The sequence below is a fragment of the Ornithorhynchus anatinus genome, chromosome 14, assembly GCF_004115215.2.
Source record: "Ornithorhynchus anatinus isolate Pmale09 chromosome 14, mOrnAna1.pri.v4, whole genome shotgun sequence".
Classification (NCBI taxonomy): Eukaryota; Metazoa; Chordata; class Mammalia; order Monotremata; family Ornithorhynchidae; genus Ornithorhynchus; species Ornithorhynchus anatinus.
In genome coordinates this window covers 14,318,729-14,336,679 of record NC_041741.1, presented here as the reverse complement: position 1 = coordinate 14,336,679, position 17,951 = coordinate 14,318,729, and the positions used below count along the sequence as shown (strand labels likewise).

The 17,951-nt window shown below is 42.9% G+C and overlaps 1 protein-coding gene across 1 annotated transcript in view; it reads right to left on the bottom strand.

Moving 5' to 3' along the window:
• MIPOL1 (mirror-image polydactyly 1) overlaps positions 1-17,951 on the bottom strand; it is a 163,002-nt gene that overhangs the window by 69,136 nt on the left and 75,915 nt on the right. Inside the window, exon 7 of the mRNA XM_029079299.2 lies at positions 576-670. Coding sequence (XP_028935132.1) covers positions 576-670 — 95 coding nt within the window. The remainder of the gene's footprint in view (positions 1-575; positions 671-17,951) is intronic.

Genomic DNA, 17,951 nt, shown 5'->3' with positions numbered 1-17,951 from the left:
ACAGGAAGTTAAGTGACTTGCCCAAAGTCACACAGCTAAGTGGCAGAGCTGGTATTAGAACCCACGACCTGTGACCCCCAAGCCCATGATCTTTCTACTAAGACATGATGCTTCTCAGGGTAAAGAATTTGAAAGAGTGACAGACACTGCGAGTAATAAACACACCAGTGTGACCATAAACAACCTTTACAGGCACACAATGTGGAATAAAGGGTGAGTTACAACTTGGTCTTTTTGGCCACACCCCTCTCTGAGGACTGAATATTTTCTCAGTGTCAGACTCGTCATCTTCTAAAATGAAGGGCGGCCCGTGAGGGTGCTGTCTTTGTCTCTTTCATTCCCTTTTTGCAGAGCAATGCTTACCTGTTTAGAAAACAGATTTCCCCACTGGGAAAAAGTGAGTATTTTATATGACACAATCCATAACATTCTTTAAATTACATCAATGTTTAAGTTCTGCAAACTCCTGCTTCATCTGGACTATCTTTTCCTCGATTTGCCCTGGTCAAACCCGGAAGAAAAATCCCCGTTAAACCTGAATTCCAATTTCTCCCCCAGGCTGTAAACGATCTTACCTGTAATAAACACGGAGTGTCTGCAGTTCTTCTTCTAGTTTCTGATATTGTTGAATGGCAATTTCTCTTGCTCGTTGCATGGTCGACAGTTTTGCCTGAAAGTACATAATAGACATTTTTTAAAAGCCACGAGCTATTTTCATTCTGTTTGGAAACTCAGTGCGGCTCTACGGAAGGCCGTCGAACATTAATACGGTTTGAAAATTAATGCTGCTTTCAACAGTGACTCATGTTCGACATTAAAACCCTTAAAAGTTCTGGAGAAATCAACACGTGAAAGGCTTTTGGAAGGATGAGGACAGATTCGTTTTACCAACTTGCTCTGTTCACGATTTTGATCTCGTTTAACTCTCAGCTGGCTACTACGCATTTAAACGCAGCACTCCAAATATTTCATTTTAGACTTGGCATCCAGAAGCGTCCAGAGCTAGGTCGGGCTGGTGACTTTGAGCAGACATATTGTCATTAAAGGTATCGGTTAAATGCTTACCGTGGGCCACGAACTGTACTAAGGGCTGGGGTAGATATAAACTAATCAGGTTGGACACGTTCCATGTCCCTTCTGGCGCTCACAGTATGAATCCCCATTTTACAGATGAGGTATCTGAGGCACAGAGAAGTGAAGTGACTTGCCCAAGGTCACACAACGGACGAGTGGCGGAGCCGGGATTAGTACTCAGGACATGCTGACTTCCAGGCCCGTGATCTACCCACTAGGCCACGTTGCTTCTCTACAGACATGTGATGGGGAAAGTGTCATCAGATGACCAGTGGCACTTGCCGAGGCACCATATTGTTGCCATTCAAGTCCTCAGTCCCTACTCCCAGGCTTCCCTTGGGACAGGGACAATATCATAGAATTGGCAGACCTGTTTCCTGTCCACAACGAGCTTGCAGTCTACAGAGAGTGTAATCAATCACTGGTTGCTGAGTGCTTACTGTTTGCAGACCACTGCACTAAGCACTCTCTAGACTGTAAGCTAATTGTGGGCAGGAAATGAGTCTGTTTATTGTTTTCTCTTACTCTCCCAAGTGCTTAGTACAGTGTTTTGTACACAGTAAATGCTCAATAAATACAATTAAATGAATGAATGAATTGGGAGAGGACAATGTAGTGGAGTTGGTAGACTGTTCCCTGCCCAAAATGAGATTACAGTCTAGAGAGAGTGTAATCGATCATATTTGCTGAGCGCTTACTGTGTGCGGGGTACCGTACCAAGCGCTTGGGTGAGTACAGTATAACAGAGTTGATAGACATGTTCCCAGCCCACGCAAGCTTAGTTTAGAAAGAGTGGAATCTATTAATCACAGTTATTGAGCACTTACTGCATGCAGAACACTGTACTAAATGCTTGGGAGAGTACAATATAAAAGAGTTGGTCGACCCGTTCCCTGCCCACAGTGAGCTTATGGAGCCTGTGGAAAATACTGGGTTCATTCCAGAGGTTTAATTCATACGAAAGTTGAGTTGAAGCACGGCTCTTGCTTCTTTCGTTTAAAAAAAATTGATAAAACACTGTTGCATGTCTTTGTAATCCCCCAATTGAAAAAGGTCCATATTTGAGCCTTCCAAAGTAGGGTGAGAATAGTCTGTATTTACATAGCATTTTCCAATGAAGAGCTTGAAGTTTTCACTGATTTTTGAGCCAGATTCTCATTGTCCAGAAGATAATCTCCCTCTATCTGTAATATATAGCCATAATTTATTTATATTAATGCCCGTCTCTCCCTCTAAAATGTAAAACTCACTATGGGCAGGGAAAGTGTCCACCAACTCTGTTGTATTGTTCTCTCCCACGCATTTAGAACGGTGTTCTGCATACAGTAAGGGCGCAATAAATACCATTGATTGATTTGCTGATTGATCGAACCCTATGGCATAGAACATATCTGTAATTCATTTATTTATTTATATTTATACCTGCCTTCCCCTCTAGACTGCAAGCTCATTGTGGGGAGGGAATGCATCTGTTCATTGTTATGTTTTACTCTCCTAAGTGCTTAGTACAGTGCTTGACACACAGTAAGCGCTCAATAAATACAATTGTATGAGTGAATGAATGAAAGAACGAGGCTACTCCAGGGGCAAGCAGTGGTTTGGAACTAAGGACAGGTCAAGAGCAACAGCTCAACATTTTCCCGGGGCTGGAAGATGGTCCCTGTAGAACTCCTGGATTGGGTTCTGAGCAGTGGTCACACAGGCTGCGTATTTACTGAATGCTTATTATGGGCAGAGCAATGTATTAAGCGCTTGGGAAAGTAGGAGTCAGTAGAGTTGGTAGACATGATCCCTGCCCAATCCAGGGTCGAGAGACAATCATTCAAGTAGAATACAGGTTGGGGAAGTAGGCGAGTATAAGGATATGAACATAAGTGCTTTTTTATCATATTTATTGAGCGCTTACTCCGTGCAGAGCACTGTACTAAGTGCTTGGGAGAGAGCAATACAACAATAAACAGATAGATTCCCTGCCCACAAAGAGCGTACAACCTAGAAGGGGGGGAAATTAAGTGCTTATTGTAACAGAACAGTGTAGTGAGAGTTTGAGAAAATGCAATAAAACCAAGTTGGTAGACATGTTCTCTGCCCAAAATGAGATTACCGTCTAGACAGTGTAATCAGTCAATCAATGGCATTTATTGAGCGCATACTGTGTGCAGAGCACTGTAATAAGCACTTGGGAGTGTACAGTCTCTAGACTGTAAACTCGTTACGAGAAGGGAACGTGTCTGCTAATTCTGTGGCATTCTGCTCTCCCAAGTGCTTAGTATAGTAAATACTGTGATGCTGAGGTGAGAATCAAAGTGGATCCAAGGTACAGCCAAGGGCAGAGTCGACCAGAAGCGTCGACCTGAAGGTCCCCAAAGGGGAGGGCAGATAAGGAAAATGAGGGCTTAGGAAAAGTCTCTTGGAGAAGATGTGATTTTAGGAGGGTTTTGAAGGTAAGGAGAGTGGTGGGCTGTCAGATGAGAAGGGGGAGGGAGTTCCAGGTCCAAAGGAGGATGTGGGCAAGGGGTCGGTGGTGGGGTACAAACGTAGCGCCAACCTTAGAACAATGGAGTACGGGGGTAGGGTTGTAGTAAGAGTTCAGCAAGGTAACTATAGCACTACAGAAAGAAAGCAGATTCAGTGTCTTGAAGCCAATGGAAAGGAGTCTATTTTTGATGCAGAGGGCAACCATTGCAGGTCTGGGAGGAGTGGGGAGATATGGACTGAATGATCTTCGATAAAAATGATCCAGGCAGTAGAGAGAAGCATAGATCAGAATGGGGAGAGACATGAGGCAAGGAAGTCAGCGAGGAGGCCGATGCAGTAGTCAAGGGGGCAGATGATGAGTGTTTGGATCTATTCAACCACATAGGCAAACCATCCCCGAATCCTGTCGATTCTCCATAACATTGTCAAAATCCGCCCTTTTCTCTCCAAACTGCTATCACGCCGATGCAAATACTTATCTTAGCCCGCCTGAAGAAGTAAATCCCAAATCCTAGCCAAAGGGAGGGCTACAGGACATCAGGGAACTGTTAATCGGAGCGAGCCTTCCATTTTGCTCTGTGCCCATTTCTAACACCTTGATGCCACCTTATTCAATGTCCTGAAACCTAGGAAAGCTTGCCTTTGGTTTCATTCCACTCCTAATTTTCACAGAAATTATGCTTCCTATAGCTCTCTATTTACAAATAGGAGTGCTGGAGTTTCATGGAGTTTGATGATGACCACCTTTGTCAGTTACACATTCCACTGTGACATTTAGAAATGAAGGAAGATAGTGCTGTGTTCTGATAAAGTTAACTGTCAAGAAAGAAAAAAAATCAAACTATCTAAAGAAATGTGACACAAATAAATAAGAGATCGTCCAATAACAGCCTCTCCCCATTTCTCCTACATTTCCTACTTGAACACCTCGAACTGCTAACACAGCTAAAGAAGAAAGCGTTAAATGGGTCTACAGCAGACCAAAGTGAGACTGACGATGATGATTCATTTTGTTTCAACAGAACGAGTAACAGAAGGAGCTGTTCAGCACTGCCCCAAGAGAATTCTAAAATAAATAAAATAACGTGTCTACCAGAAGCACTCTTTCTTTTGATTATTTTGATCCCTAAAGTATTTTAAAATTAGCATATTATACATGTCATTCATTCATTCACCACCTAGTTTTTATTCCATACCCATTCTCTGTCAAACACTCTATTAGGTACTAGGGAGGGGACGATAAAAGTAAGAGACTCGTTCCCTTACCCTTCAGGAGTTTACAATCTAATGGGGGAAAACAAGCTGTCATATCATTTAGAAAGAGTAGGAGGAGAAACAAAGAGACAGTTGGTGTTGGCAAGAATAGAAAGAAGAAAAGGTGGAGAGACAAGTTAATGAATAAATATTGCGTATAATACTTGAAAATTCTCAGGATGGTTGTATGAACATAAGAACTAATGGTGGCTACTGGGTTGGCACAACCTGGGGTGATGAAACTTAATCAGGGAGATTTCCTAGAGGAGGTGGAACTTGAAGAAGAGGAGAGCTGTAAACTGGCAGATTTGAAGGAAGAGGTAAAGGGGGAGTTCCAGACAAAGGGAAGGGCATGAACAATGGATAGGAGGCGGGAGATTGTCAGAAAGATCTTTAGAACTTTTCTTCTTTATGTTTCCTTTCATGAAATTTCTGGGTGGGGTCGTCGGATTCGATATTCAGCTCGGATTTCCAAATCCAGTGGAAATGGCTTTCAGATTCAGGTGCTAAATTAAAAGTAGAGTATGATTCAGTGGGTGGAGCCTCTGAGTCAGAACGGGACTGGGCAAGGGGAGCTGCCTCTTGGCAGAAAAGTTCGTGAATAGGTTCTAAGCACCCTTGGTGGCGAAGGCAGCGGGCAACCGCTGAAGCCAGGGGACATTGCTCTGGCATTATCCTCTACTGGTCTTTCTCGTCCAACCCACGCATTCCATCTGGCATGCCATCATGTTGGTTCTACCTTAATAATAATAATAATAATGTTGGTATTTGTTAAGCGCTTACTAGGTGCCGAGCACTGTTCTAAGCGCTGGGGTAGACACAGGGGAATCAGATTGTCCCACGTGGGGCTCACAGTCTTAATCCCCATTTTAAAGATGAGGTAACTGAGGCACCAAGAAGTTAAGTGACTTGCCCAAAGTCACACAGCTGACAAGTGGCCGAGCCGGGATTCGAACCCATGACCTCTGACTCCAAAGCCCGTGCTCTTTCCACTGAGCCACGCTGCTACCTTCATGGTATCTCTAGAATCTATTCTTTTCTCTCCATCCACACCGATACTACTATTTTCCTCCAAGAACTCAGAATTTCCTGCCTTGCCATCGACCTTCTCTCTAGCTTCCCTGCATCCTATCTCTTCCCTCTCCGGTCCATATTTGACTTTGCTGTCTGGATCATTTTTCTAAAAACAAGACAAACACAAAAACCCCACTCAGCCCACATCTCCCCACTCCTCGAAAACCACCAATAATTGCCCATCCACCTCAGCATTAAACAGAAATCCTTCACCGTCATCTTTAAGGTGCTCGATCAGCTTTCTCCCTCCTACTTACCCTTGCTGATTTCCTACAACAGCCCAACCCGCACACTCCGCTCCTCTAACACCAACCGATTCTTTGTATCTCGGACTTGCTTATCTCACCACCGACCCCTTGCCCTCCTTCTTCCGTGGCCCTGGAACTCTCTTTCTCTTCGTATCTGTCAGTCCACCACTCTCCCCACCTTCAAAACCTTCCTAAATGAAAGAACTCCTCCCAAAGGCCTTCCCGGACTAAGCTCTTTATTTCTCCTGTCAGCCCTCCTCTCTGTGTCAACTATGAACTTGGCTGTGTACTCCTTAAGCACCTTGGTACTTGCCCCAGCGCCACAATCCTTTGTAAATATTCTTATACTCTACTACTTCCCCTATAGATTAACTATTTTAATGGCCGTCTCCCCCTGTAGATTATAAACTCCTTGTGGGCAGGAATCCTGTCTACCAACTCTACTGCACTGTACTCTTCCGAGTGTTTGGTTGAGTGCTGTGTGCACGATAAGCTCTCAATACCATTGATTGATTGATGTTGAAGGCATCTGTTAAGCGCTTACAGTGTGCAAGACATTAAGAACTAAGAACTAAGCACTGGGGTGGATACCACCAAATCATGTTGAGCACAGATTTTACAGACGAGGTATCTGAGGCCCAGGGAAATGAAGTGATTCGCCCAAGGTCACACGGCAGACAAGTGGCAGCGCCACATTTCGTACCCAAATCAAACTCGGACTCTCGCAAACTTTAGGAATGCCCATGTATGGATATGACAGAAAAGTCTTGGGGCTGTCGTTCCTAGGTAGCTGAATACAAAGCAGCAATTATTAATAATAATGATAATAATTAAGGTATTTATTAAGTGCTTAAATATGAGCCAAGCACTGCGGTAGATACAAGGTGATCACGTAGTCCCATATGGGGCTCACAGTCTTAATTCCCAATTTACTGATGAGGTAACTGAGGCACAGAGAAGTTAAGTGGTTTATTCAAGGTTACACAGCAGACAAGTGGCAGAGCCGGGATTAAAATCCACGTCCTTTAACTCCCAAGCCCGAGCTCTTTCCAATTCTGCCTCGAAGGTCTCCCGATCCATCCAGCATGTTCTCTGCCCCTCAGAGTTCCTGGCTCTGGGCTCACGATCAAAGAGCACAAGGGCAGAGCCAAGGTTGGATACAGGACAGACCAGGAAAGTTCCAGCAGCTCCTGGAGTGGCTGCAGGCTACTATTCCAAGGGGAAATAACCAACTGTGCCACACACTGAGGGCAGAACAGAGAGGAAATGAGCTCTGATAATGAGGAAGAATTACCTGTCAGGAGAAGGTGAAACAGATTAGGGTGGGTTACCAGGGAAGGCTATGCAATCTCCTTCAACAGAAGGAATATCTTCTCCCTGGGATAGCTTTAATTAAGCCCCTGGGAGGTGGGGAGAGGGAAGAGGAAGGAGAGAGCAGGGAGAATGAGGGGTCTAGACTCCAATCAAGGATCCTTCCAGCATTCTGGCATGGCCCAAATGGATAAACCCTTCTCCGCTTTTCAACTTAAAACAGTATTCTTCTAGGATGGGGAAGACGGCTACTGCTGCTGGCTAACTCATGAGAGAAAGATTTTGTTGGGGATTAAGTGACCCCAAGTTTACAGTTAACCTTTGTGAATTTGAAATCAAATGTGTAGTCTTAATAAAAGCAATGAAAACTTTCAAACCCAGTAAGGCCCTCACAGGGGAAAATAAAGGGACTTTTTTGCCTCCAAATGAATCCCATGATATGAAATGGTCCCAAACTCAAGGGCTCCACTTGAAATCCGACAGTGAAAACATTTCCCCCACATTCCAGTTTCCCTGAATAGAAGAATTTTAGCTAATGCCATTTTGTTTGTTTGTTCAAAGTAGGCCTTCTCACTGCATCTCCAGTACACTTCAACCCTTGAACACCTGCTGAACCAAACTTGTCCTGCCAGCAAACAACGTTTTAAATTATGCAATCTGCATTCAGTCAGTGGCAAGCACTCGGGTAGAATTTCTTCTATACCTTTCAACATTCTCAACAGACAATTAAAGAACTGACTGTACAGAAATATTTGCCAACTGAAATGTTAGTAAAGCAAGTTTAATCAAGTGAATTAGACTTTAACATTTAGCAAAGAATTTCTTAGTTTGTGGGCATTAAATAAGGTCTTTGAATATATCTTATCCGATTAATCTCAAATACTCTTCAGTGGAAGGAACCTTCTTGAATATCCCGGACACTGAAAAGGGAGCAAGGTCTCGTGATTTATAACCTATGTCGAGAGCAGACATATCTACTCAGAAATAGGACTGTAGGTATGCTGGAAAGGGAAGGCTAGCTGGAGAAAACACAAAGGATAAAAGGCATTGCCACGATATCTTTAAATATGTACTGAAATAGTTGTACCAAACTTCAAAGGGGTTTCTTGAACTGGCCATTTATAATCTGTCAAATTGAGGCAGAATTCACCGGTATAGATTCAAATTCAAATGATTAACAAAAGCTACACATCCATAGACAAGGCACACATTTAACTAGCTCCAATCAGTGATCTTGAGGGATGTTAATAACTGTGATAATTCACTTTAATAAAAACCCAGTGGTGAAAACTTCCACATACAAAGAATTGGAATATGCCCATGTTCTCTGGCTGGGCTGGTGAAACAGCTGCCTGTAGATTTCTGGATTTGAGGTTGTACTGACTGCATTTAAAGCAGAACCTGAATGAATAGATATCAATTAATAATAAAACCCCAAGCAATTACCCCTAAGTCTCACTATGAAAAAGAGAAAAGCTGTAGGGGCAGTCTTATATAGGAAATTTCATGTCTTGCCACATTGTAAGGTCAGTGCTACAAGTTCATCAAAGTGGGGGAGCTGACCTGTTGGGATCTCCCTGTTTCTGCAGGCCTTATCAATTCGTTCCACTGATGGATTAATAGATTGATTCAGAGGGGATACAGATCACCCACTCTGGTTTTCCTGCTTTCTACCCAGATGTGAAAAGACTCGGAATAAACCTCCGCAGATGGCCAGACCTCCAAATGGCAAATTGACTTTGGGGAGAGGGTCTAGGAATTAAAGAGCTGCAAGAAAAAGACGCCCCGTCCTCTTTGGGATTCTGTAAGAAAGTTGGCAGCCCTCTAGCCTAGAGCACACTGCTGAGGATTTTAGCCGCTGTGTGGAACTCCTCAAAATGCTTTTGATCCATTTTATCTTGCAACTTAGCAAAGAAATGTTGCAATAAGAAACACCAACAAAGATCTGAAAAAGTTAAGCTCTGGATTACCATATTGTGTTCTCCTGCCATTCAATGCTCCATACAAAGGCAGCGGTGTTCAAAGTAAAAAAAAAAAAGGAGAAGAAGAAAAGAGGAAAAAAGAAAAAGAAACTGGTCACAGAAAGTGCAGAGTACAAAGTAAATAATATTCTTCCACATCCCAACTCTTTCATGGATTGGTTGTTAAAAGAGTTGCAGCAATTAGGCTTTTGTTAATTACCAGCTGTTGAAACAGATGTGTTGACTGTCCTTATTAGCCAACAGCTGGGAAAGGAGAACAATTGATGCTCCCAAAAACCAACAGCCAGCTGCTTTGTAGTAATTATCTCCAATCGATAATACAGATGATAAAGGCAGAAAAGCCACAGACCTGAGCTTCAATAAGGAAATGTAGCATTACGCATTAATAGTATACAGACTTTTAGAAAAATCATCGAGATTCATGAGTTACAGGAGAGGTAGCTGTAAAGACAGGGCTTGTCATTTCTGGAGGGGGTGAGCCAAGGATCTGCAGTACAAGATACATCCTGCAACTTTCCATTCAGCAGATTCAGTCAATCAATCAATCGTATTGATTGAGCGCTTCCTATGTGCAGAACACTCCACTAAGCATTTGGGAGAATGTAATACAACAGAATTTGCAAATGCGTTCCCTGCCCATAAAGAGCTTACAGTCTAGAGTCAGGAATTTGGGAGTCCTGTGGTCTACTCAGGATATTTTGCACTTGATTTCTTCGGCGAGGAAAAGATCAAACTTGCTTTCTTTTTGGAGTTCTCTCCGATCCATTTTCTTTTTCAGTTCATAGCCAGCTCCCGTTCTTCCTGGTAGACCGCCCTTTTCTACTGATTGTTCCAATGTGATGGGAAACCTGCTTATTCTTAGGATATGGACAGAGAATTCTGTCACCTATGCAGCCGAACCACAGAGAGATCTGGGTCCCGAAATGTTAGGACCCATTTGCAGGGCAAACAGACTGTCCGGTTTCCCATAGGTGGCAACAAGATGATTAAGAGTCAATTCCAAAGTCTCCTAAGGCTTTGGCTCAGGGGATCAAATAGTTGTTAATTTTTGCTTATGCACATCTTTATATTTTTGTGTCCTCCTGGCCTATAATAATACTGCACTGAAGAGAAAAGGAGTGGGAAATAGAGATTTTTTTTTTGATCATTTATACTGGCCAGGGATTTCATCTCGGGCCAACAAAAGAGGAGTCTACAACAATTGACAACCAGCCCATGTCTATTCACTAATTAGTCTGTACTTAAAGACACTGCCTTCCTGAAAACAAGGATTAGGGCTAGTTGAATAAACCGCCTTTCAGAACTCCCCCTCATGCCTCTGCTGGGTCATCAGAAGCAGCTTGCTGGCCAGCTTTAAGAAGAGACATCTGAAAATAATCAGCAATAGGCAACAGGATGACTAAAGGGAACCTTAGAAACTTCTAATATCATTGCAAAGAAATCAGTCAGCAGGAAGCAGCGGGGGGAAAGTATATAATAAACTAGAGCAAACTTTCTGACTGTCGAAATAAAATGGAATTTCATCTGGGAGAGTTTGTAAAATACTTGCTTTGGAAGACAGAAATAAAATGTTTATTTTAAGCTCCTCTATGCCGAACTAGTAGTGGTAATAAGTGGCAGTAAACTCACTGTGGACAGGGAACACCAACTCTGTCCCATTGCATTCCCACAAGTGCTTAGCACAGTGCTCTGCACACATTAAGCCCTCAATAAATACCACTGACTGATCGATTATTGAGCTCCCACTTGGTGCAGTGCACTGTAGTGGGCACTTGGGAAGGTCAGAATAACAAAATGATGTATTCCCTGCCCACAAGGAGCTTCTATTCTAATGTGAATTCTAATGTGAATCCCTTTGCAATAAGATCCCAAGAGCGAGAGGTCACCGTTCATACGCGAGAAGCACATTTGGGCGCTTGGTCTTGCATGGGGACTGACTGTACGGGGGAACCATCTGGTCAGGTTGAGGGGAGGGTCTCCCAAGAGCAGGGCAGGTGCTAAGGTAGGAGTACAAACATAAGCACTTAGGGTGGATGCTGAATAATAATGATGGTATTTCTATGCGCCAAGCACTGTTCTAATCGCTGGGGGAGATGAAAGGTTATCAGGTTGTCCCAGGTGGGGCTCACAATCTTAATCCCCATTTTACAGATGAGGTAACTGAGGCACAGAGAAGTTAAGTGACTTGCCCAAAGTCACACAGCTGACAGGTGGCAGAGTCAGTATTGGAACCCATGACCTCTGACTCGCTAGCCCCTGCTCTTTCCACTAAGCCACATTGCTTCTCTATGACCGTCATCTGGGAAGGTGAAGCTTAATTTGAACTACCTGCTGGAGATCGATGACTTGGAAGATCGGAAGACTCTTAGTTTATTGATCTTGAAGTGGGAAGGAGGGAGTTCCAGAGAGGAGGGAAGATGAGAGCATGGGGTCTGAGACTGTAGAACAGAGGCACAGTAAGGAGCAGGGAGTCTTTATCCCTAAACCAAGGGGAGGATTGGACATGGATGACCAAGAGGGAGGAGATTCCAGCATATATCCATATGTACTTTTCTCCACACCGCCATATTTTCTACAATCCTCAGTTCACCGATGTCCTGAATTTTTCTCTTTGAGATAGTTTTTTCCAACGAGCCTCGGTAGCTTTAATTAAACATACCCAATATCTTGGTAGCCCCCGGTAGATATATTATGAAAAAAATGCCCAGTCACTGCTCACATAGAAGATACTGTAGCTGTTCCAATGGGATTTCTGTTATACTGAAACGTCTTCTCCAAGAGTCTACCAGTTAGTTGTCTTGGGGGTTAAGAAGTCATTTTTGGATTTGATGGCAGCTTGGCCTAGTGGATAGAGCTCGAGTTTAGGAGTTAGATCTAATCCTGGGTTCTAATCTTGGCTCCACCATTTGTCTCCTTTGTAACTTTGGGCAAGTCACTTAAGTTCTCTGTACCACAGTTACCTCATCTGTAAAATGGGGATTAAGACTGTGAACCCCATGTGGAACATGGACTGAGTCAAACCTGATTGGCTTGTATCTAGCCCAGCACTTAGCACAGTGATGGGCACATAATAATCGCTTAACAAATACTATACATAGGGTCAAGAATCACATCTATTTAGTTCCCCAAGCATTTAGTACAGTGCTTTGCACAAGTAAGTGCTCAATATATTCCAGAGATTGATTGATGATGAGCTTGGAGTGTATCAGATGATGGTTGGTTCTGTACTCTGCTCCACACATACAGTGTTTGGCACACAGTAAGTGCATAACAGAAATCATTATCATCCTTCAGAGCCTTCTCTGGCACTGTGAAAGGGTCCCAGAAAAGTTAATATCTAATAAACTGATTGTCTTGGAAGACTCAATACATATGATGGTAATGATGCTGAAATGCTGAATAAAATCATTGAACAACATGAGATTGGAAAGTTAAAGAGCAATAGCCCCTTCTTTCTCAAAGAATGGCTACACAACTGTTCAAAACATACACACACAAAGAATTTTTCTTAATAAGAAAAAGACACCTTCAAGAGACCCAATATTTAAGCAGAGGCACCTTATTGCTTTTATCATTACCTGACAGGGCAACTGAAGATTGTTCTCCTTTACTCTTTTTGAGTGTGGCAGTGAGGGTAAGGCAGACCACTACTTGATAAGTTCCAAACTTTCCCTGCGGACAGAGCCAATGAATAGCAAAACAGCAGCCAAACCCTTCCAGTGGCTGAATATCTGACTCATGGAGATATTCAATGCTCCTAATCAATAGATACTATTTATTGAATGCATGACTTCAAATTATTTATGAATATGCATTTTGTCTACAATAGTAAAACAGAATTCCTGGATTTTAAAGCATTTAGTTATAGAAAATATATAGTATCATTATAATAATTAGTAGACTGTAAGCCCGTCAAAGGGCAGGGACTCTGTTGCCAATTTGTACATTCCAAGCGCTTAGTACAGTGCTCTGCACATAGTAAGCGCTCAATAAATACTATTGAATGAATAGTATCGATAGTGATGAAAATCATGGAATTTGTTAAGCCCTTACTAAGTGCCAAGCACTGAACTGTTTGGGGGAGAACATTAGTGTTGATAGACCCACTCTTTACACTCAAGAAGTTTACTATCTAAGAGAGTTATATCTGGATGACAGTGCCTGAACACTTCAGCTCTTACAAGGCATGAAATCCTTATCCCAGTGTAAACAATGAATAGATGTTTCTCAGTACAGTATGTCTCAGAATGCCTTGAATCAGATAATCAATCAATCAATCAATGGTATTTATTGAACATTTCTGATGTGTAGAGCACTCTACTAAGCTCTTGGTAGCAGGCAGACATGTTCCCTACCTACAACAAGCTTACAGTCTAGAGACAATGCCACCAAGATGCAGTTAGGTGAACAACTCAGAGATTGAAGGATTATGTGAAGCAAAACAAGCAATGAATCAACCCCACGTTACAGCTCCACATGGTCCTGATGAGAGAGGAGCTCATCCAAGTGTGAAATGTGATTAAACATCTAGAAAAGGGACCAGTGTGTCCAGGTGGGGGCGGGGGGTGACATGACTGAAGGGATCCAGTTGTGTGTGTATGTGCGTGTGTGTTGCTGTCTCTCGTATTCAAAATGCCGCTGCCAAAAGAGAAGTCCGCGTGTGTGAATATGGCTGAAATGACCGGAGCATAATGGACACATCCCCTCTCACTGGTTACAAGTGAGGATAGATCCTTAATGTTCTAATGTGTGGGTTCTACCTCAAGCTTGACCCTCTTTTTAACTCTCCCTCCTTTCATCCTGATCATGAAGAAATCTCTTGCTATAGGAGATTAATTCCTCTGCTGATTTCTGCCTACCATGCTGGTCTGCATACCTCACTGAAGAAGATAAGGTCTCTCAAGGGACCTTGGCACTTCAGAAGGTGAAAGTAACTCCACCCTCCTCTGCTTCAAGGAGGGAATCCTCAAGAACTGGAAGTAACAGTTCAACAGTCTTTAACACACACCTTCTTTCTGAAGACAATGAGGACTAAGTGACTGATGAAAATACAAGGAAATACATTTGGAAAACTCTTAACCATTGTTCAGATTTTGATTAAAATCCAGACTGAGGGGAGATTGTTTTGGCTTATATAGGTTGATGCAGGGGGAAAGATACTTTAAAAATCTGAAGATATTTATATATGTCCCATCTGATGATCTTGTATTTAGCTTATTGCTTAGGACGGTGTTTGCCACATGGTAAGTGCTTAAAAGATACTATTATTATCATTATTATTATCATCCTTTAGCTGATCTGGTATCAGAATCCCTTCAACTGAAGCAGCGTGGAGCTCAGCGGAGAGAGCACGGGCCTGGGTGTCACAAGGACCTGGTTCTAATCCCAGGTCCCCTTCTAATCCCAGGTCCGCTGCATGTCTGCTATGTGACCTTGGGCAAGTCACTTAATGTATCCGGGCCTCAGTTACATCATCTGCAAGATGAGGATTAAGAGTGTGAGTCCCACGTGGGACAAGGACTGTGTCAACCTGATTAACTTGTATCTATCCCAGGGCTTAGAAACAGTGCTTGGCACATAATAAGTGCTTAACAAGTTCCAAAATAGCTCATTAATAATTAAATTGTCCACAGTTTAAGAAGAATTTAAGTGCTGGTCAGTTACCATATCTGGTCAAATACCATCCACCATCTCAAGCTCCCCTTTTGGGGAAATAGAGATCAGAAACTAGTGCCAAGACATCTCAAGCTGATTCAAGAACAGACACGTACGCCGGATGACAAAGACATTTAATGACGCCGATTTGGTTGCGATGATGTTAGGCCTGAATGGAAGACGTTAGACGTTTGAAGGAAAAGGGGGAGGCCAGCTGGTGTATAAAACACACAAGGCAGTTCCAGTTAAAAATATATTCCTAATAATCTTAAACCGATCATCGTTTCTCCCATGCCCTTCCTGGTCTCTCATAAAACATTGGCCAATACTCTATTCATCCTCTTAACAAAATGCACCTGGCAACAGCTGCACATAACAAAGTAATAACAAACGTCACTCGGTTAATGATTGACTTGAAAAGAATGAAAAGGTGAGCAGGTATTAAAGGGCCAAAGAAATACGGTCTGATATGCAACCAAACCAAAGTAAGTTCGGAGAGTATGCGTGAATTCAAAACCGAAAAGCAAGTGAAAATTTGGGTTACGGACTGTTTGAGAACCCTTGACAATTTCAGTCTGTAACTGCTAGAATTCTATTTGAATAGCAAGGATGGCAATTTGGGGGCGATTTCAGTCTCCTGCCGTTTTATTCTCAGCATGCTGAAAGACAGGAGAGACTGACAGGTCAGAAGCTGTGAAGGCCATTTGAACTGAAAGCAAGTTTGGGCTGATACCTCATTCTTCGGGTGAAACTGGAATTCCAATTACAAGAGCAGCGAGTTTCTATATCTAAACACAACTACCAGTTGGGTACTCCAGTGAGATTACAGTGAGATTGCCAAAGATGGAGTTCACTCAGGTGACCAAATTTTTATCAGGCTGGGTAAATTCTAAGTTGCCAACTCATTAGCTTTGTAATGGATTACCAGTTGCCAGAGCATAAATGTCTAGGACGGCCCCTGGTACTCTGCACACAGTAAGTACTCAAGAAATACAACTGAATGAATGATGTAATTTGTGCTCTCCCTGCTTCCTATGATCGGGTAATGTTTTCAGTCTTGATCATTTTCCTTATAATCTGGAACATCAGATAGTTGAAACTGTAAAAATCAATTCCCACTGCTGCAATCTACTTCTGGATATGTAAGGAGACTGGAGGTCCTGGAGAAATTACATTATTTAACCCACAGGAGGGTAATTGGAGGTGAGTCACAAAAGTTGGGAGAAAATTCAGAGATGAAAGAGATCAGTTGATTCACCCACAGGCATGAAGAAAGATCTAGGGAGTGAGGAAAGGGAAAACAAGGAAGACTGTCGAACCTGGATTTTGATTAAAAGATGTGGGACACAAGGCAAGTGTAAAAAACGTGTATGGTTGAGTGGCATCCCACCTTCCAGAAATCTTTAAATATTCAACATAATGAGTAATCTGGATGATAAATATGTTTTCTTCAGATTATTTTTTCCAGGCAACAGTGTGTTTTCGCAGGCCATACTTCACTCTGCTGCCCAAATCATTTTTCTAAAAGAATGCTCAGTTCACATCACCCCATTCCTCAAAAACCTCCAATGATTGGCCATCAAACAGAAACTCCTCACCATTGCCTCACACCTCACACTTCACTCCTCTAAAGCCAACTTATTCACTGTACCTGGATCTTGTCTATCTAGCCACCGACTCTTTGCCCACTTAATCCCTCTGGCCTGGAACTTCCTCCCCCTACACCTCTGGCAGTCCACCTCTCTCCCTATCTTTGAAACCCTCCTAAAATCATATCTCCTCCAAGAGGCCTTCCTTAAAGCCCTTACTTCCCTCTTCACCCCCATTTTTGCACCACCTATGCTCTAGGACCTATACCCCTTACACACTTTGATATTCATCCCCGCTACCAGCCCCACAGCATTTATAAGCATTCATTCATTCAATTGTAATTATTGAGTGTTTACTGTGTGCAGAGCACTGTACTAACTGCTTGGGAGAGTACAATACAACAATAAACAGACACATTCCCTGCCCACAAGCAGCGTGGTGCAGTGGAAAGAGCACGGGCTTTGGAGTCAGGGCTCATGAGTTCGAATCCCAGCTCGGCCACTTGTCAGCTGTGTGACTGTGGGCAAGTCACTTAACTTCTCTGTGCCTCAGTTCCCTCATCTGTAAAATGGGGATTAAGACTGTGAGCCCCACGTGGGACAACCTGATTCCCCTGTGTTTACCCCAGCGCTTAGAACAGTGCTCTGCACATAGTAAGCGCTTAACAAATACCAACATTAAGTCCACAATGAGCTTATTTGTTCATTCACTCATATTTATTGAGTATTTACCGTGTGGACAGCACTGTACTAAGAGCTTGGGAGAGTACAATACAAGAATAAACAGACACGTTCCCTGCTCACAAGGAGCTACAGTCTAGAGGATGAACTTATGGTCTAGATCCGTAATTTATCTTAATGTCTGTCTCCCCTTCTAGCCTATAAGCTCCTTGAGGGCAGGGATCAGGTCTACCAATTCTTTTGTCCTCAACCAAGTACTTACTACAGTGTGCTGCACACATTGAGTGCTCAAAACATGCCCTTGATTGATTATTTTGTTTTTCTTTTCTAATTTTTTGCTTTTCCTCAGGTTTTTGGAAGAAGGTGGAGCAGTACTTTTTAAGCCATTCCAACATCTGCAATGATGATCTATCAAATGGGTAAGGGAGCAGTGGTTTCTGCTGCCAAAGTCTCAGAGATACTCAGTTTTGTGACCACAAAACCTGCTGCAGCCAATCTCCCTACTAAGCACCTTGCAATGTGTGCTGCTGGGCCCATATATGCGTATTGGCCAAGAGCCCATGTGTGAAAAGCTCAACACAAACCAGCACCACTGTGAATTAATT